The sequence below is a fragment of the Ochotona princeps genome, chromosome 27, assembly GCF_030435755.1.
Source record: "Ochotona princeps isolate mOchPri1 chromosome 27, mOchPri1.hap1, whole genome shotgun sequence".
Classification (NCBI taxonomy): domain Eukaryota; kingdom Metazoa; phylum Chordata; class Mammalia; order Lagomorpha; family Ochotonidae; genus Ochotona; species Ochotona princeps.
The window spans coordinates 22,853,729-22,879,836 of NC_080858.1; the positions used below are offsets into that span (position 1 = coordinate 22,853,729).

General features: G+C 45.9%; 2 protein-coding genes and 1 long non-coding RNA gene across 8 annotated transcripts in view; all 3 read left to right on the plus strand.

The window, feature by feature from the left end:
• RIMKLB (ribosomal modification protein rimK like family member B) overlaps positions 1-11,311 on the plus strand; it is a 34,215-nt gene extending 22,904 nt beyond the window's left edge. For 2 of the 6 annotated variants that reach the window (XM_058656072.1, XM_058656071.1), the window contains exon 6: positions 3,119-3,822. In XM_058656072.1, the coding sequence (XP_058512055.1) occupies positions 3,119-3,582 (464 nt within the window). In that variant the 3' untranslated portion in view covers positions 3,583-3,822. Of the gene's footprint in view, positions 1-3,118; positions 3,823-6,043; positions 6,188-7,461; positions 7,676-8,008; positions 8,080-10,042; positions 10,201-11,155 lie in introns of those variants that run through there. The other 4 variants (XR_009244328.1, XR_009244327.1, XR_009244329.1 and 1 more) reach the window with 4 other exon arrangements.
• LOC131478142 (uncharacterized) lies at positions 3,846-5,387 on the plus strand. Its single transcript, XR_009244331.1, has 2 exons — positions 3,846-5,146; positions 5,192-5,387. It is a non-coding gene; the product is annotated as an uncharacterized LOC131478142 (long non-coding RNA).
• Positions 11,312-23,855: 12,544 nt separating the features above from the next.
• The window catches only part of FGD4 (FYVE, RhoGEF and PH domain containing 4), a 136,406-nt gene continuing 134,153 nt past the window's right edge, over positions 23,856-26,108 (plus strand). The window contains exon 1 of the mRNA XM_058655653.1: positions 23,856-24,257. Within this exon, the coding sequence (XP_058511636.1) occupies positions 23,993-24,257 (265 nt within the window). The 5' untranslated portion in view covers positions 23,856-23,992. The remainder of the gene's footprint in view (positions 24,258-26,108) is intronic.

Here is a 26,108-nt window from a genome sequence, read left to right on the forward strand (position 1 = left end):
ACAGAAGTAAGAAACGTCCAACCTGACATTAATGTGGTTGGATTCATTTGCTGCTATTTTGGATTTGCTTAAATATATATTCTCTGAGATGTCTTATCATTAAAGTTCATTAGAACATAACTTTCTTTTAGCTCCATGGAGTAAAGCTATGAGCTTTGATTTTCACATACAGTTCACCATTTTTTGAAATAAAAAAAAGCATGGATGTGGGGGAAGGGGCATAAAGCATCACAAGACCAACACCTTCGGAGCCTTAAGAGAATCCCAAGTCTGTGATGGGAGCCACAAGCAGGGAGCTGGATGGGAAGTGGGGCTGCCGGGATTAGAACCAGTGCCCATATAGGATCCTGGTGCGTTCAAGGCTAGGACTTCAGCTGCTAGGCCACGCTGCTGGACCCATCTCTTTTTTTTTTTTTAAAAAAAAAGATTTATTTATTTTTATTACACCAGATATACAGAGAGGAGGAGAGACAGAGAGGAAGATCTTCCGTCTGATGATTCACTCCCCAAGTAAGCTGCAACGGGCCGGTGCGTGCCGATCCGAAGCCGGGAACCAGGAACCTCTTCCGGGTCTCCCACGCGGGTGCAGGGTCCCAAGGCTTTGGGCCTTCCTCGACTGCTTTCCCAGGCCACAAGCAGGGAGCTGGATGGGAAGTGGAGCTGCCGGGATTAGAACCAGCGCCTATATGGGATCCTGGGGCTTTCAAGGTGAGGACTTTAGCCGCTAGGCCATGGTGCCAGGCCCAATCTGTCTTCTCTTAACTATCCCTGCTGTCTCCTAAGATGCTTACATCCTTGCTGTCTTCCCACAGCAGGGACTTGAGAAGTCCTGTAGTTATTTACCAGTTCTTCTGGTTTTGCTTTTCCTCGTTTTACTTACCTACACTCTGAAAATAGTAAGTAGAAAATTGCAAAAGTAGAAATTCATCAATTTTAATTTACACTCCATAGAATAGTGTGTTGAAATAACATGCTATTCTCTGCAGTCTTCCATCAGGCCCAGGAAATGAATTGTTTCTTTGTCCATCATGTCTGTACTGTATACATTGCCCACTTGTGAAGGTGTCGATTATCAGATACATGTGTTATCACAGTGCTTTTTAAAAATTTCTCATTTTAGTATTGCTTACAGAGTTAGGAGGGATGCACGCCCGTATGGGGCTACAACTAGGGTGGGGGGTTTCGAGGTAAGGTGGAAGGTTGTTTGTCTGATGGTGGTAGGGAGTTGGGGGAAGGGACTGATCCTTGCTATCACCACATCACACCTGGTAATGGGGGACAGGCATTTGACACCATAGAGAGGCCGATACAGTGAGCAGTCTTACAAGGATGGTAGTTGAGTGGTTTTGATAGTTCTGAGACATTGTCGGCCTGGTTGCACCGGGGTGAAGTATTGGCTGGCCAAGTCCACTTAAGTGTACATCCACAGACCCACACTGTTGCTGCAAAGCTTGGCCAGGACAAGTGTCCAAATTGTTCTGTTTCCCAGCCTCTGTTGGGGCAGGTGACATCCCCTTCTGGCCAGCCGGTTCTGTAGCATTGCCCAGCCCAGCCCACCACAGGCCTGGTCCTCTTGCACACCAGCAGGTGCCACAGCCTAGTCAGAGCGTCCCCCCAGTGTCCCTACCAGGCCTGTCCCCAGCCCTGTTTCCATCCCTCCCCTTCTGTGCTGTCATGTGCAGCAGCATAGCCCAACCCATCCTGCATCCCGTCTAGCTCTTGTGCACATCCCTATGTGCTGCAGCTTAGCTCTACCCACACATATACCGATGGGTGCTGTGGCCTTGAGCAGTGTGACTCACCCCCAGCCCTGGCTGTTGTGCTCACCAGCAGGAGTTGCATCCTAGCAGGGGAGTGCCCACGGTTCTCTTCCGAGCCTTGGATCTTGTGTTTGCCATGGGGTGCTGCAATCTAGCCTGACACGATGTGCATCCAATCCTGGCACTTGACTTGCCAGTGGTGCCGCTCTTTCTGGGTTGGGCCTTCCTCCACTGCTTTCCCAGGCCATAGGCAGGGAGGTGGATTAGAAGTAGAGCCGCTGGAATGTGAACTGGTACTCACATGGGATGCCACAGCTATAGGTGGAGGCTTAGCCCACTCTGTCATGGCACTGGCCTCTGTTAACTTTTTTTTTTTTTTTAAGATTTATTCATTTTATTGGAAAGGCAGATTTAGAAAGAGGAGAGATGGAGAGAAAGATCTCCTATCCACTGGTTGAGTCCCCAAGTGGCCGCAATGGCCGGAGCTGAGCCTATCCCAAGCAGGGAGCTTCTTCTGGATCTCTCATGTGGGAATAGGGCCCTAAGGCTTTGGGCCATCCTCCACTGCTTAGCCCAGCCTGGCTCTCCTAACCCAGCTCACATGCAGACGAATGGGTATTATAGTCCTGTATAGTAGGTTCTGTATCTCCTTCACTCTGTATATCTGCCTTTCCAATAAAATAAGTTAAAATTTACTGTGTAGCAAGCACTATGCTGAGTCTTTGTGAATAAAGTGTGTGCAGACACACCCTGCTTTGGCATCCCTCCATTTTGCATGTCTCCAGTCTGTTTGTAGTAATTGCTGTTTTGAGTGTTGTTCCCTTATGTCTCTGTATACACACTTAGGCCCACCATGGGTGTGTTTGTAATGAACACATATTTTTTTCATGCCATTATTCCCTAAACATTTTAGTGTAACAAGTACTTAGATTGCATTTCTGTTATATTAGGCATTGTAAGTCATCTACAACTGACAAAATATGCAAATGCTGTTGGGTTTCATAGAGGAAACTTAGAGGAGCCGCAGATTTTGGTGCCTGTTGTAAGGTCCTGGAAATCCATTCCTCGCTGAATACTGCTTTCCCGCATTACTTCAAGTAAAATAGACTCAAGGGAAAGTTTGATGTCACTCTCAGAAAAATACAAAATAACATTGAAAAAGTACTAAGGTTTCAAATCTTTGAAAATCTGGGTAGGTAAAGGCTTTCTAATGCTGGAGGTCTAGATTTGAAGGTCCTAAATGCCTCTAGACTGGCACACCTTTATATTACTGATTTAGGTAAATGAGTTAGTCACCATTTTTTTTTTCTTCAAAAGTTGATCATCTCAGTAACTTGCTTTTCTTGTTTTTCTTCCAGGCGGCGTGGGGGTGATGTGCTCACTGAGTGAACAAGGGAAACAGCTAGCCATCCAGGTGTCTAACATCCTGGGGATGGATGTGTGTGGCATTGACCTGTTGATGAAGGATGACGGCTCCTTCTGTGTCTGCGAGGCCAATGCAAATGTAGGTTTCATCGCCTTTGATAAGGCTTGTAATCTAGATGTAGCTGGTATCATAGCGGACTATGCCGCCTCCCTTCTGCCCTCTGGCCGGCTCACCCGGCGTATGTCCCTGCTCTCCGTGGTATCCACAGCCAGTGAGACTAGTGAGCCGGAGCTGGGTCCCCCAGCCAGCACTGCTGTCGACAACATGAGCGCAAGTTCCAGCTCTGTCGACAGTGACCCCGAAAGCACCGAGCGCGAGCTGCTCACCAAGCTCCCAGGGGGCCTGTTCAACATGAACCAGCTGCTAGCCAATGAAATCAAACTCCTGGTGGAGTGACTCCACTGGGAAATCATTAACCAACAAAACCCCTGTAAAACTTCTTTTCATTTTCTTTTTTCCCTTTTTTTCCCCTCTTTTTTTCAGTTTTCTATTTTAACCAACTTGCAATGCTGTTCATGGAGTATGTTCAGGAAGATAGAGTTGGAGAGAAGAATAGGTGGGGGAGACCTCTGCTAGTAAGATGTTACGTTCATTTAAAGAGGGAGATAGAAAAATGTCAGGCTCATAGTTATCCTTTTAAATTATTTTTTAAAAAAATGTGCTCTCAGGCCATGAGAAATGTAAATTTGGTCATGGTCCCTTTTGTTTTTGAACAAAAATAGTTTTGATACCAATAATTTCATGTTGTATTGCAAGACTTGTAATGAATAGGAAAATATCTACTAAATTACATAGCTTTTATTTATATTCAAATCTGAAAATTCTACCATTTCCCCATTAACTAGCAGCATTCATTTATAGTTATTTATGAAATCTCAAGGGGCTCTTTCATTGGGATTTCTTATTTTTACTTATGTCTTTTGTTAATTTCTTTAATTGGAGTGGGGGCAAAATGAATAACTCAATAAAGGCTTTTTAATGACACAATTGGCATGTTTGCATGATGAAGGGGAAATGAACAGTATTGCAATGTCTGGTATATGAAGTAACATTTACTCAATGTAGATAAAGTTATTACTAGTTTAAAATGTGTGCATTGGCTTGTATTAGTGTTTTAGTCTTTTTTGAAAGATATATGCTCTGTTAATGTTGCATTTTAAAGTTCATGCTAGTCTAACATTCCTTGCTCTCTGCCTGCATCTTTAACAATGGCCAAAGTGAAGAAAATGCTACCTTTTTTGTTAACAAGACAGTGATTGAGACATGTACATCTAGAGCCTTTTATTTTTTCCTTTTTTCTTTTGGTGTTGGACATTCTGGGAATAAGGAAAAACATTTTTTGGTGGCAAATCAAGGACCTCTAAGTTGTTAAGTATAAAGTTGAAGTGATTTCTAATGCCAGCGTTACTTATTTGCCTCTCCACATTTTATGAAGGAGCATATATGTACGTGTGTGCATGCATGCATGTGTATGTTTTGCTTTTTGTTTACACCAACCAATCAAAAGGGATAGATTCTAGAAGATGGGGCATGGTAGAGAAGGAGTTTTTGACGTTAAAAACAGCCGAGTTGTTTTCATCACTTAGATTCACTAGGACGGAGCTGCTCCCCTAAGGACAAGGACAGTAGGCGCTGCGTAGGCTTCTGTGTATGTGTATGTTTGTTTCGTTTTTGTTTTTGTTTTCTTTGTAGACCGTTCGGTGTGTGGTTTATTCAAGGCTCCATGGTTTTCTTTAATGCTTCTGGCTATGCATTTTTTTTCTTACATATAGAATTTGGGGGTGGCCTGGGCTCTATGTTCGTGTTTGGGGACTTAGCAGTATTGAGCCTCTTATAGCCCTACTCTTAAGCCTGCAATACTGTCCACTCTTGATATTTCTTAATTTATGAAAGCCCTCACACTCCCTAAAATATGAGCCTTTAAAACATGGGAGAATTATCCCAATCATGGGTTTGAAAGGTTTGTTAAAACATGGGAGAATTATCCCAATCACGGGTTTGAAAGGTCTGTTAAGAAATGGAAATGCTGCAGAGCTCAACGTAATTCCTTAAACAGCAAGTTCCATCTGCCTACAAATCCTCTGAAGCTTCCCCGCCCTGTCCTGCCTCTCCAGTGCTCTGTTCCTTCAGACGGACTTGTAACGTAATCTCTCGGACATGATAGCGACACCTCGAGGCAATAATAAAAGCTCAGTAGTAACCAGCTCGACAGAGGTTTTGATCATGCTTACCTGTACAGTTTCTTCCCCATTTCAAAAAGGAATGTAATAAAATTTGCTTTCCATAGAATTAAATAATATTAAAATCAAGTGAAAGGTTGGTTGTGAAAATAGCATAGTACCTCTAATCTGTGCACTATCTCATTTCCCCTCAGAAGAAAGACACACAAGAGTTTTTAACTTATCTTAGAATATTCTAATTCATCTGAAAGAATTTGACTTTCGCACTCACTGGGAGACTCACCCAAGTACCTCTGACTCCTTAGCAGAAAGAAATTCTTGGTACTTCTCTTGCTGAATGAGCACTTTGGAGGGTGCACACTCTTGGGTATAGAGAAAGAAACAAGGAAGGGGTGGGGGGAAACAATTAAATCACAATTCATGTTTGTGAAGAGATTGTCTGGTTGTCAAATGTATTATTATATACAATCCTGAGTAGTTGGAGCTCTCATGTATATAGGTAAATGCTTTTAAAAACACAAATATAACATCCTCTTGATGAAAAATTCAAGGTTTGTGTTGGTGGAGAAAGGAATCAGGAAAAATGTAGTTAGCCTTTTTAAAACATTCTATTAGATTGACAGTATATTAAATGAAATAATCTGAGGTTATAGTTTTTATTCACCTTCTATCTTTAGTGCATTTATAGTACGTTAAGCCTATCTTTATCAGCCTATTTCTGGATTGTACACTCACATGTTAGAATGAAAAGGGCAGGAATGATCATCCTACACTTTCAATTTGAAATATGGATACCTTCTTGAATTTCCTCAGAAATTAAGGTAAAGAATAAGAACAAAAATCATTCTGTAAGAACCCAGAGAAACAGCAGCAGCTAAATTTATTTTCATAATTGTTTAGTAGCATTTATGTAGTCTTCATTGTTGTGAGAGGTGAAAATGTATTTATCAAATATGTATGATCATCATGCCAAATTCTGAATTGTAAACATTTTATATACTGTTAAAATTGTAATTTAAACTGTATTTTAAAAATAATTATTTCTGCTACTGTTTTCATGTCACCCATGTTGAACACTGGACTTTAGTATATACCTATACAGACATAAGTATGGACTATTCCATTTTACATTTTTAATAGTTTTTTCTCTTTTTTTGGTGCCTATAATCAAATGATTGGTCATTTCTGCTGGCTTTTCTCCAATGAACTTTACAGTCTTTCTGTTTATGCTATCAATAAGAAAACTACCCTTGAACATTAGGAAAATCCCACGAGAGAACTTGCTTCGTCAAGCACTTTGTCAGACTTGGAGAAGGTATCGAAGGCATTGAAAGAAATCATTGACTTTCAAAATGATCTCTTCTTTTTCAAAGAGGAAAACAATGGAAAAACGTTCTTCATTCAGTGAATCTGCAGTTTGGGTGGGGGGGCTTAGAGACATTGTGAAATCAAATCTTATGTGATATTTTTCTCCTGGCTCGCTTTTTTTGAGAAGGTTTATGGGCTATTTGGCTGGTGAGACACGATCCCCTCCTAAGAAAATGTAGGTGCTCAGACAGGTAACCGCTGCTGCTACTGTTTTTATGTTTGTTTGTTTGATTTCATTTAAATTTTGTTTTTGTTGTGTCAGGGCTTTTTAAAAATGTAATATATTGCAGGATTTATGACCAGGTTCACTGCTTGCTTGCTTTCTTTTTCTTTTCTTTTCTTTTTTTTTTTTTTCTCCTTAAAACAAACAGAACAAGGATTCATTTAAAAAATACATTTAGGCTCCTTGGAAACTTGGATTTTGGAATGTTTCAGTAGTGGACAGAAATCTGCTGTTGGAATCTTCTAGTCCTCCAGGTTTAATTTGAAATGTTTTCAGGTTTTTTGTTTTGTTTTGTTTTGTTTTCGAGTTTTGTGTGATATTTTATTTCCTTTACACCAGTGTCTTTTTGCCATGCTGTTTTGGGGTGGCTACCTAACTCTAGTGAAAATTCTTTCTACATTAACGAAAGTTTGGCCTTTAAAAAAAATTCCATAATGTTTTGCATTTTTAAGATTGTTTTATAGAAATATTCTAACTGCTTGCACTGTTACTGTTCTTTGCCAGCCTTTTCAGGAGCCAAAAAACCAAAATACAAACAAACAAAAAAATGCCCAGAGAAAAAGCTTTCCTTCTTCCCCCTTCCTGATGATGAGTGAGAAGTATTGAGAACTTTCGGGGTCAGTGCCCTTCTAAACCCCCCTTCCCCCAATAACGCAGCTGTAGAACGTGTGGTAAATGCAGCGGTTCGGATTCAGGCACAGCCCCAGCCTGCTTGCAGGTAATTTGACTCTCTCTCCATCACAAGGCTTCCTTTTTAAAAATGTTCCTTTATGTCCTCTAAAGGCAACCATGGGCTTGTCACAACTCGCTTAAAAACAAGACGCCTGTGTTTATCTAGGAAATGATTCCAGAGGAGAGCTTGGGTGGGGAGCTAGCATGTGAATTGGTTGGGATGGATACAGAACTGGCTGTGGGGATTTCGTTTAGCCAATTAGGTAACCTCCGTTCTCTGCATATATGTGTATAATTAAGTATTGTAGAGTGTGACTTTTTTGGCTTTGTTTTTATTTTGGGTTTGTTTGTTTCTTCCATTGTGCTACTCTGGCTTAAGCTTTTTCAGGGGTTGGTGTTCCGAATACACAGTGAGCTCACAGTATAAAGACATCAATTAGGAGTTGACAGGTATGGAAATCTAGAGTTTGAACAGGTAAAATTAGGCTCTAGGTTATATATTTGGTAAAAACTCATAGCATTCAGTGACTCTCAGCGCTTCTCTTTCTGTGACATCACTGTGAAAGAGAGGGAATGAGGATACAGGTAGTCATGCAGGAGCAAACACTAGCAGAAATGTGATCAAATCTTTAGAAGCTGTAGGTTTGGGTAGACGTGGGAACCTCTCTGAAGCACAGTGTGGGTAAGCAGATTGATGAGGGTTGTCAGCGAAGCTGGTGGCAGGAATGTGAGTGTAACGTGTCCATTTCAGTAAGCCTTATAGCTAAGAAACTATCCCCTCGCCTTATCCCAGTCCACTCCCCTTCCCCCATTCTGCCTAAATACTAACTTGCAGTAAATACTGCTTCAGTGAAAGTAGCCAGAGCTTTCCCTAGATTTTTGTTTATGTGCAGAATTTCACATTATGCCAAACAAGATGTAAATTTAACAAATCACTAGCTAGTGAATAGGGAATCCTGACTTGCAGTGCTATTGCTACAGCTGAAAGATGCATACAAGTCATTAACCTGTCTACTAAACCGGAGTTCCAGCTGCACTCCTGAAGGAATTTAAATATACCCCCAAAAAAGGTCCTTCAGCAGAGCCTTGTTCTCTTGCTGGTAAGAATGCCGTCCTAAGATTATTGACGGTCTGTGATCACACAGGGCGTGGAGAGTTACCTCCTATTCTGTGGCCCTCCTTGAATAAAACTGACTGTTAAGAACAACCTTACTTTAGATTTTATCATATTCAAATGTATTAGGTGAGCCTTATTTAGCATTTATACCTGGCTGCTGCTGCTGTGGGGTTTTGGAACATGAGGGGTGGGGTGAACTGTTGTTGTTTTAGGTTTCAGTCAGACAGACCTCCCTGTGCCCCAGTTCCCAGAAGCACCTCAGGCCTCTAGGAGCATCCGTGGGAACGGCGCAGTCCTGACATCGCCAGCTCTCCTGCTCAGGCTCACCCCATATCCAGAGGTCAAAGGGTGGGGTTTGAGATGGGGGAAGGAATGAGAGGCAGAAACCCTGTCGTTGCAGTGCCAGTGTTGGCCAGCTGTGGGCACCTATTGCTTTATTTCCTGATTTTTTTCCCCCAAGTTGTCAAAACTATGCCTATTGGTGTTTTGGAATGAGGATAGTGGGAGGGTGGGATGGAAACAGGTCCCAGCTGTTGTGATTCCTCCATGACTGGCTGCTGTTCCAAAGGAACCAATTCCCAGTTCTGCCACAACTGCTGCTACATTTTTATTCTGTCTCTCCCTCCACCTGCTCTGTATCTCCTCTGTATAACTTGGAGGAAATGGGTGTTTGTGGGCAGTCCTTTTTAAAGAACGTAAGGAATTTAACACACTTCTGCCAACAACATAACACCCAGTGCTTCTATGGGCATACAAATGCTACCCTATTTTAAATGTAGGTGGGCGTGTGTGTTCGTGTTAAATGTGTTCAGAGCCATTGGGCACAAAGCAGTCGAGAACACTGAAAACCCAAGCAGGTAAATCACTTCACACCCTTAGTTTCTAGAATGACTTTAGAAAACTCTTTTGACATCTTTAGTAATTTTTTGGGTAGTCTCTGAGACTGGAATTTGTTAGTAGTTCTGGACTACCTAAATTAAACTTTTAGGCTTTGTATGTATGCTTTAATTACAGGGTTAGGCGAAGACAGAAGTTAGAACAGAACGTGGGTCCTTGAGATGGCAACTTCTAAATGTCTAATGCTTTCCACTTTTTTTAATTTTCCCGCTTAGCATGAAGAAAAGTCATACATTGTTTTTCTGTGACTGGGATTTTTGTTTTTAATTTTTGGCAGGGAAGTTAGGGAAGATATCAAAGAGTATGATACACATACGAAGATGTGAAATGTTAAATGAAATCCTACTGTTTAATCTGAATAGTAAGCAAGAACTTTTTCTATATACCCTTCTGCTGCAGCAGAGAAATAAACGGGTAGGGGGCAGCAGAGAAAAGAATTCTTCACCATGATGCCTGCTGACAGTCTGCGCAGGAGGAGACCGCGTGACACACCGAGTGAAGGAGGGGGGAAGACAATGGAAGCCAGACTCAGGGTTCGGGATGTTCTACCCTCTGCGGTAAGTTACTGATCACAGTGTTGTAGATGCTATTGATTCTTCACTGTGCTGTGTGTTCGTACATGCATGTGGGTCTCTGCATTAAATTGAACCTGACCTAATGGATTGTCTGTTTCTACTTTGAAAATCAATGGTAATATGTAAAATGAGGGTTTTCTCCTTAGTGTGTTAGTATTTGTTACCTTTAATGGTGGGAAAAATTATTCTGACAACCAGTGTTGTTTTAATCTAAAAGACCGTCCGCCTTCTTAGTGGACACACTGAAAGGACAGCCACCAAATATAATTTGAGGACATTTCAGAACGAGATCTTAACTCATTGTCCCTTTTAGATCTACTTTTATTTCCCAGCCACTCTTTATTTTTTAAAGATTTATTTTATGTTTATTGGAAAGTCAGATGTCCAGCGAGGGGAAGAGACAGAAAGATCTTACGTCCCGATGATTCACTCCCCAAGTGACCGCAACAGCTGTTGCTGCGCCGATCCGAACCCAGGAGCCAGGAACTTCCTCCAGGTCTCCCATGTAGGTGCAGGGTCCCAAGGGTTTGGACTGTCCTCAACTGCTTTCTCAGGCCACAATCAGGGAGCTGGATGGGAAGTGGAGCTGCCAGGATTAAAACTGGTGCCCATATGGGATCCTGGCACATTCAAGGTGAGGACTTTAGCTGCTAGACCACGCGGCTGCTAGCTCTTGTAGTGGAGGATTAGCTGGTAAGCCGTTGCTCAGGCCCTCAGTTTTCAGTCATTATATTAAATGTCTTCATATTCACAAGATAGCTTTAGTTGAGGCCATCAGGGAGAAAGGGGTAAATGAAAATGATTTTGGTCGTCTAGCCAATTTGTAGTATTTTGTGGTCATGTTAGTTGATTTTCTTTATTTTTTTTTCCTCATTGTGTTTCTTGAGGAGATTTGGATCTGTGATTTAAGGGAGCTCTATTTATTTTTCTTTTGTAGGGAAGTGACCTATAATCCTTTGGCTTGCTTCATTAACTGGATGGATGAAGATTTGATTTCTTCCAGTGGTGAATAGAAATGAACAGTGCAAGAAAGCTATAAACTGTTTGCTTCTATTTGTTTTCTAAAATAAAAACACCATGAAGTGGAGATGAAGTCAGTAGTGTGGAGGGTGACTTGTTTTTTCTGGTGCCCATTTCTTCTCACCCGGTCTGCATGACTGCGATGCGTTCCACATGTCTAACTGGAGGTCTGGTTTCACATATGTCATTCTTTTGATGGACATTTACTCCTCACCTTTTTTATTTTGGCACACTGAGACCTTCTGAAACAGTTACTCCTTGGCATTTAGAAAGTCACTCAAGAACGTATTTGATGTTTTAGGTGGATCTCTCTCTGTCCCGCCATGCTGCACTTTTTGAGTCGCTGAAGACACGCAAGCTTTATGCGAGAAGTTTCTCTCCTGACACGGCCCTAGCACAAGCTCCTCACAGCCTTCCACGTTTAATAGTGAAAATAGAGACCATGTCTGCTCTAGTGAGTATATTTGCTGTGGTAGGAGAATTAATGTACAGACGCTGTATTAAAACAAGAGTGGTGCTTTTGGTGTTCCAGAAGGTGGAAGGTGGAAGGTAATTGAATGATACTCAAATGAAAGTTAATCTAACCAGAAAATAAATAAATAATAAAATAAAGTCTATCTAAAAAATAAGTAAAAATATAAAAAAAAGAGTCACCCTTCACACTAACGTAGGACTGTTGTGACCAGAAAGTACTAATACACCAAATCATTCGTTAAAATGTTTATTTAGTAAATGGTGACTGCAATACTACAAGTTTAAAAAATGGGCTTCGGTGAATGTTCCACTTTTTGTGGTGTCCCTCTAGTTAGGTACCAGTTGCACAGGAAGGAACTCTTAAAGGCTTCATGAAGCAAACCTTACAGGAAGGAGCCCGTTGTTAATACACCATGATCTTTTGAACTTAAATGGTGTAGTGGCGCGGATCAGGGCCTGGCACATGTCCTTAAAGGGGTAGAATCGAAAGGAAGGTGACTGAAAACTTCCCCTGCTTGCATGCTGGTTATGGTTTTGTGTTGGTTAAACATACGTGCTGATGTCATGAACCCTGTAGAAGGCCGACACCAAGACACAGATGTACTAGACATGTTGTAAAGGACAGATACCAGGGCAGCATGCAGGAAGAACCGCAGGCCCCGAGGCCACCAAGGGTGAGGCAAGGTGCGCCGATCCGAAGCTGGGAACCTGGAACCTCTTCCAGGTCTCCCACGCGGGTGCAGGGTCCCAAGGCTTTGTGCCGTCCTCGACTGCTTTCCCAGGCCGCAAGGAGGGAGCTGGATGGGAAGTGGAGTTGCCGGGATTAGAACTCGCACCCATATGGGATCCTGGCGCTTTCAAGGCGAGGACTTTAGCCACTAGGCCATGCCGCCGGGCCCCCAAATTGCCATTTTTTAAAGGTTAAGGAAGTAGGGGGCAGGAGGCCATCTTCCGGCAGTTCTTGAAGGTCCCCCGTGACTCTCTCCTCTCCTTCCTTTGCTCATCCAATAGGTAGACCCTAGGGTATGTGCCCTCATGTACCCTCACTTGATACCCTCACAAACAGTGCAAGATAGAGATGTACTGTTCTAATCCAGAGGCTAGAACTGAGGCTCAGAATAGTGAAGTTGCTTCTTTATTGTTCCTTGTTTGCTGGTTGGTTGAGCTGGGGCCTGAATACAGGCGTGTCCCTAATGCACCCTCTTCTGCCTACTGGTTGGGGGAGAGGAAAGGAAGAGGAGGGCTAGGTACCACAGGAGCCTGCCGCCGGTTAGTTTTCCTGCCCCCATTCCCATGAGGCTTTGCAGAAACCCCTTCCCAGAGGACATGTCGAGATGTGCAGGGTGCCTGTGTGTGGGGAGCCTTTGCAGCAACACAGTTTTTCTATCTCTGCCCAGATGCAGTGTGCAGAAAGTTGTCTACTTTCGTAAGTACTTAAGTTCCACTTTCTTTCCATCAGTTTAGTTTCCCCCAACACCATGGTTTTGGTCACCATCCCCTCCCTCCAGCATACATTCTGCTGAGCAGAAAGCCGGCTGTGAAAAGCAGCATGAGCTCACCCAGAACAATGCAGGCTAGCTGGACAGCCCTAGTTCTCTGCCTTCTATAGTCGGGGAGAGCAGTAATACCGCATACCCGACCTTTGCGTAACAACTAGCAGGCCCATGTTAATACTCTGGATATAACTGGAGAAATCAGTTCTTCATAATAATGCACTTGTTTGGATTCAAATGTGGTAGATGACACATGGCAGTGGGTCCAGATTCATTGATGGAGAGTTACACAGTGTGGTCTCTTCTCACTTAGTAAGTCATATATCACAGTCCTGATGATTGAATTGCCATTTCTTAGGAGAAATGAAAGAGGAATCCAGGTGCTAGATGGCAGAGTGGGATTCAGTGGTGGCAGTGGGTAGGGAAAGGCAGAAGGCATTATGGGTTAGCACAAAGATGAAGGGTTCCCCAGGGTAACTGGGATTCTGAAGTCTGCAGTACAGGATGGTGGGGCTGTGACTCAAGCCCACTCAAACAGAGACAGCAGTGTGATGTCACTGCTGCCAATGCCATGCTGCTTTCTGCAGCATCCATAGAATCGGGATGTATGAGGGCAGACCAGACTGGGCCATTCTGTTGCCCGCATGCCACGCCCCTCCATACACACACACCTGCTGTCTGCAAGGATCCACACTCAGGGTGGGTGAGAAGCTGACACCGTGCCTGCAGAGGGAGAACTTGGATTGTTTGCATGAAGAGCTCTCGGGGAGGACACAAGGATGTTTTCTGGAGTGCATGTGCAGCAGCACCCAGCACTCTATGGTCCCAGAGGGGGCAAGATGGTACGGAAGGTAGGGTCTCAGGAAGAGGTAGGGATGCATAGCTCTTAGGTGAGGGAAGACCAAAGGATGGGCTGCGAGCCATGCAGCAGGTGACATTGGCCACAACGAAGTCCTGCTCTGCTGCTCCTGCTCCTCTGGGCCCTGTGCCAGTCCCAGCCCCGCTGGTCAGTGTGGCTGGGTATGGTTCCGCATTGCAGCTTCATCAATGCCCACTGCTGCCACATGGGCCCAAGCCCAGCTGGGCTTGTCTCCTACACAGGTCTCTGCCACACGGAGGCTCCTGGAACTCTGCAGATGCTGGATTTTAGCATGGAGTGGATTCAAAATGGCAGAGGTCTCAGAGAAAGCCACTTGGTGAGCTCCGTCTCCCTGCCAGGCAGATGCATGCTCCTTGGCCTCTTTTTAAAAGCTGGATAGGACCCCATTCCTGGACTGCTTGTCTTGCATGCTGACAGCTTCTCTCTTCCTGGTTCCTAACCCTCATCACTCTGAAAGAAGACAAGAGAAAGAGTAGAAAATAGGGCTTTGCATCAGAAATGTCTACACCTGTATCTTGGCTTTGCTCTTTGCTGGCCATGTGACCTGGGCCAGTTCAGGCACATGGAGGTAGTTCTAGTTCTTCGTTCCAACTCCTTCTTCCTTCAAATACCCTTTCATTCAAATTTTCTATCAAAGTAAGGGTATTGTTTCAAATATTTTCCCATAAACTTGCTCATGCCAAGGTAAAACAGATACTATCACATTGGTAAGCTCTGCATGAGCTGTTTACTGTCAAATGTTACCATTTTCGTTGAATTTGTATAAAACCAAATTTAGGGCCTGGTGCTGTGGACTAGTGGCTAAAGTCCTCGCCTTGAATGCGCTGGGATCTATATGGGCGCCAATTCTAATCCCGGCAGCACTGCTTCCCATCCAGCTCCCTGCTTGTGGCCTGGGAAAGCAGTCAAGGATGGCCCAAAGCCTTGGGACCCTGTACCCATGTGGGAGACCTGGAAGAAGATCTAGGTTCCTGGCTTCAGATTAGCACAACTCCGGCTGTTGTGGTCACTTGGGGAGTGAATCATCGGACGAAGGATCTGCCTGTCTCTTCTCTTTTCTGTATATATGTGACTTTGCAACAGCAATAAATAAATCTTTTAAAACAATTTAAACTTGGGCTTTTTCAGTAGAATTAATAGTGATTACTATATGTTTAAAATCAACTTTACATGAATAGTTCTCTTAATTCTGAGTCCTTAATTAGAAAATAAAATCATGGGCTCGGCAACGTGGCCTAGTGGCTAAGGTCCTTGCCTTGATCCCATATAGCCGCTGGTTCTAATCCCGGCAGCTCCACTTCCTCTCCATCTCTCCTCCTCTCAGTATATCTGACTTTGTAATAAAAATAAAATAAATCTTAAAAAAAAAAGAAAAGAAAAGAAAAGAAAATCATGTTACTAAATGTTTTTGTTAGAGGAGCAGTGATATTACATTCTATGCCCAGGTAAGTGCCATGCACAGTTAATAAATATCAAAGATGAAATACAAGCCAGATGATAAAATCTTACCTATTTAAAGTATGTTCAGTTATTTCCAGTGAAAAATTCTATAATTCTCAGCAGGTACAAGGATAAGGCTGACTTTACTGTTACTATTATTGCTGAATTTTGTGATTTTTGACTGCACACATGAACTCAGGCTAAGGGTGTCTTTGAAAATATGCTTTCTGGGCCTGGCGGCGTGGCCTAGCGGCTAAAGTCCTCACCTTGAAAGCCCCGGATCCCATATGGGTGCCGGTTCTAATCCCAGCAGCTCCACTTCCCATCTAGCTCCCTGCTTGTGGCCTGGGAAAGCAGTCGAGGACGGCCCAATGCATTGGGACCCTGCACCTGCGTGGGAGACCCGGAAGAGGTTCCAGGTTCCCGGCTTCGGATCGGCGTGCATCGGCCCGTTGCGGCTCACTTGGGGAGTGAATCATCGGATGGAGGATCTTCCTCTCTGTCTCTCCTCCTCTGTGTATATCTGGCTATAATAAAATGAATAAAAAAAATTGAAAATATGCTTTCGCAGGCACCTGGCTGTTTGGACTGGACAAGGGCAACCTGTCGGCATCCGTAACACATCATGTCCTCTTGTGATCAGAATGGTTGATGGGAAAAGCAAGATTTTCCAAGATGCTCCTTGGAAATATGTTTTATTGGATGTTGACTATTCCAAAGTCCATGTTTGAATATGTGGTGTCCGTGCCATTTCCCTTCTGTACTCTGACATGCATGGCTTACATCTCGGTGGGCTCTATGCGCAGTGCATGGCATCAGAACCCTGGGAGTGAGGAGTGGGCACTGTGGCACAGCAGGTTAGGCCACAACTGAGGTGTCTGCGTTTCCCATCACAGTGTGGGTTCCAGTCCCAGCTACTCTGCTTCCAAACCAGCTCCCTGCTCACACGACCGAGCAGCTGTGGAGAGTGGCTTAAGTGCTTGTTTTTGCCACTTCCCAAATGGCTGCAATGGTTAGAGCTAGCCCAATATGAAGCCAGGAGCCAGGAGCTTCCTCTGGGTATCCCATGTGGATGCAGGGTCCAAGCACCTGGGTCATCCTCTGCTGTTTTCCCAGGTATATCAACAGGAAACTGGGTCAGAAGTGGGGCAGCTGGGACTCAAACCAGCATCCATATTGAGATAAATGCTGGGCAGGTGGAGGCTTAGCTTAGCTACACCACACCACTTGTGCCCAACCTCGTGTTATTCTATGGTGAACATTAAATAAGATCCAGTGAGCTCCATGTGTGGATATCTGTTTTCGTGTTCTCTCAGTAATAATGCTGCCTGTGACCAAAGCACACTGTTCCCCTATAAGCAGTCTTCTACTGCCAACTCATAAGGCTGTCAGCACATGAATATTACTTAGCCACATCTACATATCTCAATGGAATCTCAACTCCTGCATGATCAACCAGTCAAGAAAAATCACACCAAATACCAAGCACAGGAAACTGGAATATGTGTTGGGTGATGCATTGTCTGGGCACTTGCCATTCTTAATTGATCAATACTTATATTTCCACAGGGGGCTGTCAGGACACTCACACTCAGCCTCAGGGGACACACCCCGGAACTGCTGACTGAGTCTATTTTCAGGTGGAAAAACTGCCTGAGGTATTGAACAGATTATTCAAGAACCATGTGTTAAATACCCTCTAGATCAGCCGAGACGTGGTGAGAATTGATGATCACACCAGTGAGGTGGTGGGGGTGGTGTCAGCGTTATGACTTGAGGATGCTGTGAGCAGCACAGCCTTACTCTGGCAGAGCTCACACAGGCTCTTGATCAGTAGTCCCCTCTTTCCTGAAGCCACAAAGTGTGGGAAACACCTGCTGTGTTCCAAAAAGAAGCCATCATTTGGGCGCAAGTGTTCTATATTAGACTCCCCTATCAGGTTGGAATCCTGCTTCTGCTGCAGTCCTGTCTCCTAATACAAATCCTGGGAGGCCTCCAGTGATGAGTCAGATAGATGGTTGGGGTCCTGCCGTCCACACGGGAGACCTGGGTTGAGCCTGTGGGCAGCTGGAGGGGTGGTGTTTGCTTCAGTGGATGGGGTGTTGTCTCTGGCACGCAGGTTCTCCCTCCCTCCCCCTCTCTGCCTGTGTTCCTGTCAGGGAGTGACTCTCCACACTAACTCACCTTCAGGCCTCCCCTCCTTCGGACTTGTGCGTAGTTCCTCCTGATTCACGTTGGTCATCCTCTAGGCTCTGCAGCTTTAGGTACGAGGCCAGACTGTTCGCTTTAGAAACGAAATACTTCCTTTCCAGTCCCCAAATGATTTTTAGAAGATATTGATCAACCACTTCCTTTTCCGAGGCAATAGTGGCCAATTTCAGTACAAGGTCAGACCTGTACCATGGCAGTCTCAGGTGACACCTGACATTTATGCAAAGCCTCTGGGAGGGGTTTCTGTATCCACATGGCCAAACCAATGAGGGGGTCTTCAAAAAGGACATGGGAATGTATCTTATGAAGAAACTGCATGGATTTCAAGTCATTTCTGCACAAAATAAACATCTAGTTTACCCTTGCATAAAGTTGCATGCGCACACACACACACACGAACTAGATATTTCAGTTTTTGCCAGCTGAGAATATCCTACAGTTTTCTGAGTTCCTGTTAAAAGAAAGGCACTGGGGGCCCAGCGGCGTGGCCTAGCGGCTAAGGTCCTCACCTTGAAAGCCCCGGGATCCCATATGGGTGCCAGTTCTAATCCCGGCAGCTCCACTTCCCATCCAGCTCCCTGCTTGTGGCCTGGGAAAGCAGTCCAGGACGGCCCAAGGACACTGGGACCCTGCACCTGCGTGGGAGACCTGGAAGAGGTTCCAGGTTCCCGGCATCGGTTCGGCGCGCATCGGCCCGTTGCGGCTCACTTAGGGAGTGAATCATCGGATTGAAGATCTTCCTCTCTGTCTCACCTCCTCTGTGTATATTTGACTGTAATAAAATGAATAAATCTTTAAAAAAAAAAAAAAAAGAAAGGCACAGGGCCCGGTGGCATGGCCTAGCGGCTAAAGTCCTAGCCTTGAATGCCCCGGGATCCCATATGGGTGCCGGTTCTAATCCCGGCAGCTCCACTTCCCATCCAGCTCCCTGCTTGTGGCCTGGGAAAGCAGTCCAGGACGGCCCAATGCATTGGGACCCTGCACCCACGTGGGAGACCCGGAGGAGGTTTCAGGTTCCTGGCTTCGTATTAGCGCGCATCGGCCTGTTGCGGCTCACTTGGGGAGTGAATCATCGGACGGAAGATCTTCCTCTCTGTCTTTCCTCCTCTGTATATATCTGGCTGTAATAAAAAAATGAATAAATCTTAAAAAAAAAAAAAGGCACCATTTTCCTTAATTAGGATTTAAGATGTCACCTGTGTGTCCACCCCCTGTGCTGCCAACACAGCATGATTCACTCTTTGCACTGGCCTTAATTACTTTGATAACGTTTCTTTAAATTCCTATCCAGTGATGCATCAGAGCGAGTAACTAAAAGATTTATCATTAATTTTCTGAGTACATGTTTGAAATGTTTATGAATTTTACTTAAAGGCAGAATAGCAGAAATGAAAAGATATGGCTCAATTCCCAAATGTCCACAACAGCCAAGACTGAGCAGGGCTGAAGTCAGGTGCCTGGAACCCCAGCCAAGTCTCCCACAGGCAGCAGGGCCCCAGGCATGGGCCATCATGTACTCCTTCCTAGAATGCATTAGCAGGAAGCTAGATGGGAAGTAGAAGAGCCAAAACTTAAAGTGGTAGGTATCCCAAGGGGTGATTTAACTTACTTTGCCACAATAAGTGATGTATTATTTCATTTTTCTCTTCTAAGATTCTAAGATTAAGTGGGTGTTTGGCCTAGTGTTTCAGGAATCTGAGTCACTTTCTCATTTCAAGGTGAAAAATTAAAATGTGGATCGTGAGAGTGGTCAAAAGCAAAGGGTGTAATGAGTAACCAATATGGTAAAAGTAAATGCGAGTTCTTAACCACCTTCTGTGACCACCTCATTGACATTTCAATTTTAGTTTATACACAACATATAACATACCTAACATAACATGTTATACATAACATCATGTCATCTTAAATTAAGGCAAACATGTATTTAATTAATTCCATAATGATGTAAATTTTTGCTGATGGTATGTTGGAGCTTTTAATTGATTGGGATGATACTCTGCTGGCTCTGTCTTCAGACCAGAGAGGGTATACCTAAGAAGCCGTTGAACTTGACTGGACAATAAGATGCTGGACTCTATGTTTGGTATATGCTTGCAACGGGGGAATCTCAACTGAACTTGAACTGTGGTTATGCAACAAGGTGGAGGAATCCACCATGGTGGGAGGGTTTGGGGAGGGGTGGGGAGAATCCAAGTGCCTATGAAACTGTGTCACATAATACAATGTAATTAATGAATTAAAAATAATAAATAAATTTTAAAAAAAGCAAAGGCTGTATCTAAGACTTTATGGAGAACCAGAGAACTGAGAAAGTGGGACTCCTGCTACCCTGGAGTCCCCCCAGGCAAGGGATCCCTGTGGGTCTGGTATTGGGTGCTCACAGAGGGCACATCAATAGATCACTTTTCTATAGTTCCCATTAATCATGGGGCTTTGTTTCTGTCTCATAGTAGTCGTGGTTACTGGGTGTTAACAAACATTCCCTTGCAGACCACTGTGAGGGATGTGACAGTTGAGCAATATCACAGACCTGGCCATTTATGGCCGGTGATGGCTGCCTCACCAGGTGCTCAGCGCTGGGGCATCCAGCTTTGCAGTGTGTCCTGGGCTGGTGTTGGCGAGAGGGGGACTTTTTTTTTAATGTTTTAAATGATGTTTACATAGTTGATCAGGGTGGGGAAGATCGAGGGTTAAGGAAAAGTGGGTGTGATCATTGTTTCCAAATTTTCTATTTCTTCTTCCTGTATCTGGGAGGAAGGGGAAGATAAAGTGAAAGTCACACCCAGCCTTCCATCCGACCCAGCACCCAGGGTTGGGGAACAGCCACCCAATATTGACCCCGGGTCCCAATATGATGCATGCTCTAAGGGTTCTGCCCAGGTAGTTTCAATAGTTCTGAGATGTTGTCAATCTCCCTGATCCAAGGATGAGGGAACCCTTTCAGTGCCCTGTTTGTGTCCTGGCTACTCCATTTCTGTTCCAGCTTCCTGCTAATGCCTTCAGAAAGCAGTGGGGGAAGACCCAAGTACTTGTATCCTATTCTGTTTTGGGAGACCTGGAGGAAACTCCTGGTTCTTGGCTTTAGGTCAGCTCAGTTCCTGCCATTGCAGCCATTTGGAGAGTAAACCAGTGGATAAGAGGGTCTTTGTCTCTCTTCTCTCTGCCTTTCAAATAAAAATAAGTCAAAACAAAACCACATGTATGAAAACAATTTCCCATGCATTCTTCCCAGATGATTTTTATGTCCATTACTGAGGAAATGGGTGATTCTGGGCTCACAGCTCCGCCCTGTGTGTGGAAGGCAGTTCTGGCCAGTGCGGAACTCTAGACCCCACCGCCCGACCTCCCCTAGCCCTGTGGTGCTTCACGAGGCAGGCAGAGAGGTTCACTGTATCGGTGCCAGGCTGGGGCAGAGGGAGAACAGGCCACTGCTGGCCATACCAGTTTTTTAAAATTATTTTTTAATATTCTTACTTAGTTGATTAAGATACAAAGGGTCAGGGGTACAGGGTGAAAGTGGGTAATACCATTGTTTCCACACTAATATTATTTTTTTCCTGTGTCTGGGGTCAGGGGAGAAACAAAGGGAAAAGCCCCACTCAGCCTTCCACCCACCCCAGATCCCCAACGTGAGGCGCGCTCCGAGGGTCCTGCTCAAGCGGATTTGATAGTTCAACAGTTCTGGATTGCTGCCAATCTCACCGTTCCAATTGCAATGAAACCTATTCAGAATCCACTGGCTGACATAGTCTTTTCATGGTTGGGATTCTGAGATCAGCATTTCAGTTGAAGGGATCTCCAAAGAAACTTCATCTGAGATGTTCCCAGATCTGATTCTTGCATGAGTTTGCTAGTACAGGGTCCAACACTGTCTGTTGCACCAAACAGCTTATGCACATGCTGGTCGTTGCTATTGCTGGGTCAGTTCTGTTTCCAGCCCTGTCTTCCTTGTGAACCAACAGGTGTTGTAGTCCAGCCCGATCCTACCCACTTTATACTCGGTCTTCACACAAACCAGTGGGAGCTGAAGCCTAGTTGGGGCGACTCCTCATAACCCCCACCAAACCTGCCCCCATGCTTGCCAATGTGTACTGCAGGCTCGTCCAGTATGTCGCACATCCCATTTAGCTCTTGTACATGTCAATGGGCATTGAAGCCTAGTTCAACCCAACCAACCTACTATTCAGCCCACACACTTACTAGCAGGTGCCTTTCTGTCTAGCCATGCCTGCCCCTGTCCTGGTTTTTGTGCTGTCCAGTGGGAGTGGTAACTGTGAGGCAGGTGCCCACTATATCCCTACTAGGCCACTCCCACGCCCAGATTATGTACTCTCCAGGTGGTTCTGGCATTTGACTTTTCAGAGTTAGCTCCCAGTGCCAGCCTCTGCCAGCTGATGCTGCGGCTAAGCCCAACCAACCCTCACCCACTCTAATTTTTGCTTGCTCCAGTCAGGACAGTCAGCCCACTGCTGGCCATGACATTTTTTTTTTTTTTAAGATTTATTTATTTTATTACAAAGCCAGATATACACAGAGGAGGAGAGACAGAGAGGAAGATCTTCCATCCGATGTTTCACTCCCCAAGTGAGCCGCAACGGGCCGATGCGCGCCGATCCGAAGCCAGGAACCAGGAACCTCTTCCAGGTCTCCCACACGGGTGCAGGGTCCCAATGCATTGGGCCGTCCTCAACTGCTTTCCCAGGCCACAAGCAGGGAGCTGGATGGGAAGTGGAGCTGCTGGGATTAGAACCGGCGCCCATATGGGATCCCGGGGCTTTCAAGGCGAGGACTTTAGCCGCTAGGCCATGCCACCGGGCCCGACCATGACATTTTGATCAGAATTCAGTTGCTTATCTGCAAAGGGAGGCTCAACTACAGCGTCCTTGTGTGCCTCAGGGAAAGATGCAGGGTTTGGTTAGCACTTAGCATTGTGTCAGTCAGAGACAGGGTGATCCTGCACTCAGCATCCTATGCTGGGACCCTGCCCACTGTTCACTGAAAATGTATTGACAAATTAGTGGCATATCTGATAAACAAAATGCAGAGTAGGTCAAGACCATGTCCGAGATGATATTCAGCAGTTTATTCCCTAACCTATAGTAAGTTGAAATTTTATGAATAAAGTTCTGTTGACTGGATTTATGGAGCGTTGTGGAACAAAGCTGCCAAATGCGAAGTCCATTGGAAATGCGTTCTTTGGGAAGGCAATCAGCAGCAGTAACAAGGAGAAGAGTAATGTCAGACGAGACACACGTGTGACTGTATTCCATCTGAGAATAGGCACATCCACTGATGTGTCTTAATACAGTGTCACGCAAAGTGCACAGCTTGAAGAAGCAGGAATATGTAGAAAAGAAGTCAAATGTTAATACATCTAATAAAATGAAGAAATTATAAATCTGTTTCTATTTAAAATAAAATTCAAAGAGGCAGAAAATCTACTGCCCCAAACACCTGCAGTGAGACATCCTTTTGCCCTTTATCAGATTCCTAAGTGCAGCTGGAGTTTGGCACCAATGTCGACACCACTCAGAACACCTGTAACCCATATCGGAATGCCTGAGTCCGAGGAGCCAGGGCCACTTCCGAGGACCGTGGGAGGCAGCTGCCCATATTTTACTTAAAACGCTATTGTCTTGAAGCTTATTGTGTTAACACTATTGCAGCCAGTGTTAAAAATACACGACGACCTGCCAATGGGAAAGAAGTCCAAAATGCATCCCTAACAAAATCGTGAGGGAGGAGGGCTTTTTGTTCACCCACGCAAGCTCCTCTGAGTCCCTGTGCCCTGCAGGACCGTGGACGCCTGCGGACGAGCGCAGAGCCCGTGGACGACTCAGGTGAGACGCCCCACTCCTCATCCGAGACGGCTAACAACGGAGTTCCAGGACGCGCAAAGGCCCGAGACCCACGAGCGTATCTCGCACCTGCTTCACCTTCCCGAGCCCAGGGCGTGGCTGCCGTCCTCGGTGCGGCAGGTGAGCAGCCGCAGGTGCGCACCGCGCGGCTCCGCTCGACCAATGGGAGGGCCCGCCGCGCGGCGGGGCGGAGTCTCCGGGCGAGCCTGCTGGGAGTCGGGCGGTTTGCTGGGCGGTTTGCTGAGCGCTTGGCTGGGCACCGCGCGTCCCGGGTGGCCTCTCCACGCTGAAAGCTGGCCTGAGGCGCCCGGCTCGGGCAGGGCTGGCTGCGGCAGGAGGAGTGGGAGCCGAACTGCCCGAACCCCGCTCTCGAGCCGCGCTCCCCTTCCACGGGCATGCAGGCAACGGCTCCCGGAGACCGATCACTGCGGAGTAGCCCGCCAAGCGCTCTGCCGAGGCCGGAGGACGGCGGGCGATCCTGCGGCGACGGCTCAGCGATCGGCGAGGGAGGCTACAACTTCAGGCGCGTGGCGATCCGGAGGAAGTCGAACCCCGCCTATCTGCTGCCCGGGACCCCTCGGCCATGGAGCAGACCCTCACCACACCTGGGACGCCCCGTGACGGCTATCTTCCCGGCCTTGGCGCCCGGAGACGCCACTGGTAAGTGCCTGGGTGGGGGAAGGGCTGGGCGGGCGCGCGCGGCAGGTGCGGGGAGGAAGACGGCCGGACCCCTCACCTGTTTGGTCCTTCAAGGCGCTCGCTGTTGAGGTCACGTTGCAGGGAATTCCGGAAGTTGAGGTGGAACTTTGTTTCTGTTTGGAATGAACAAAACCGAAGTTACAGCTTGCCTTCATTTCTGCTTTTCTGGCCGCGAGTGTGGTAACTGGTCCCGCAGCTTTGCTCTTGGCTGTGACCTTGGGGTCCGGACGTCCCGGATCCCCCGGCTCCTGGAGGAAAAGGAGCTGTCTCACGGAAGACGGGCCCCTGCGGTCGGGAAGCAGAGCTAGGAGCGCAGCGGTGGGGCGCATCAGCTTGATTCGCAGACGGGCGTCTCAGCGCCGGGAGAAACCGCGGGGCTGAACTCCCCAGGGCTCCATGTTATCCTCCCTCCGGAAACACTTTTGTTTGTCCCGAGCGAAATTTCTGAAACGCCAGGGATTTTTGTTTGATTTGATTTGCAAAGTTGTACTTTGTTGGAGTCACCGCCCACTTCTCTGGAATGGCCGGAGATTTTGGGTAGAGAAACTGGCTTTTGAGGTTCGTCCCTCGGGGAGGGCCCAGCTATGGCTTATCTTTTTGTTCAGCCAAGCTTTGGTGGTGATTTCAATAGGATCAGTGTTGGAGCTTTTAGCCGTTCCCTTTGGCTCTGGGCTACAGCTGTGGCGGGGACAGAAGCGCGGTGTGTTATGGGCGAGGAATCTCTGGTGTGAGGAGAGAACTGAATTACTGCGATTCATTTTCCTCCCCTGCGCAATGCGGGCGCCCGCGGGTGAAGTTACTCTGAAATCTTCCGGTCTTAGGTGTGATGCATTTGAAAATGAGTACAAGAGTCGTTTCTCCTTGTGAAGCAAGATTGATGGTTTGTGGTATGATATATTTTTTTAAGATTCTTACAAATTATTTTTAACTTATTTAAGCTGTACAGTTCTTTCCTCATCAGCTGTTTTCAAATTTAAGGTCCCAGTTTCGCAGTTTCTTAGCTTGTCTTTGTACTGAAGATTTTGCTTCATTTCCAACCTTTGACTGAGGGCAGGACTGACATACGCTCTTTAGGAACGTGGGTGAGTGCACGTGCTGGAATAATTTCTGCCGGACAGCTGTGCCTACAGAAGGCGTTTCCTTTCTCTCTCTCTCTCTCTCTCTCTCTCTCTCTCTTTTTAAGAAACAGAATTTAACCTCACTTTTGTGGATGTGCTACATTGTCTCAATATGTTGCATTGCCTGGAGCTCAAGATCTGGGCTGAGAAGTAATTACTAATTGACTAATTGGCTTTTCCAAGCATCTGCCTGTGGCCGCTGTAGAATGGTCTAGTGGTCTTGTCAAACACCCATGTGAGATGCCGCCTGAGCGGCGCTGGTGCAGGCTGCAGCACTCAGATGACCCAGTGCAGAGGCACTGCCGGGCAGTCATTGCTCAGCTCCACTCAAATGTGACTTTCCCTCTTCCAAGGAACAAAAGCTGAGAGGTCAAGAACTTGGCAGGGGATGCGGGGCAGCGGCATTGTGCTGTGTTCTGTGGTTATGAAACCCACTATTTTTAGAGTTCTGTGCTTTGGGACCAAAAATAATGAACATAGAGTCTGCAGGCTGCACCCTCTGTGCACACCTAAATGCAAAGCCCCTCCTGAGACCGCGGAAGGGCTTGAGATGCAGCGTGCCAACCCTGGTTCCTGGGCCCTGCCTGTGCAGGCGGGTGTGTCTCTGGTTTTAAGACAATTTTATTGGCAGATCTCAGCCTCTTTGCCTTTCCTGACATCTACTGCCTCATTTCCTGGTTGCTCACGGTAGCCA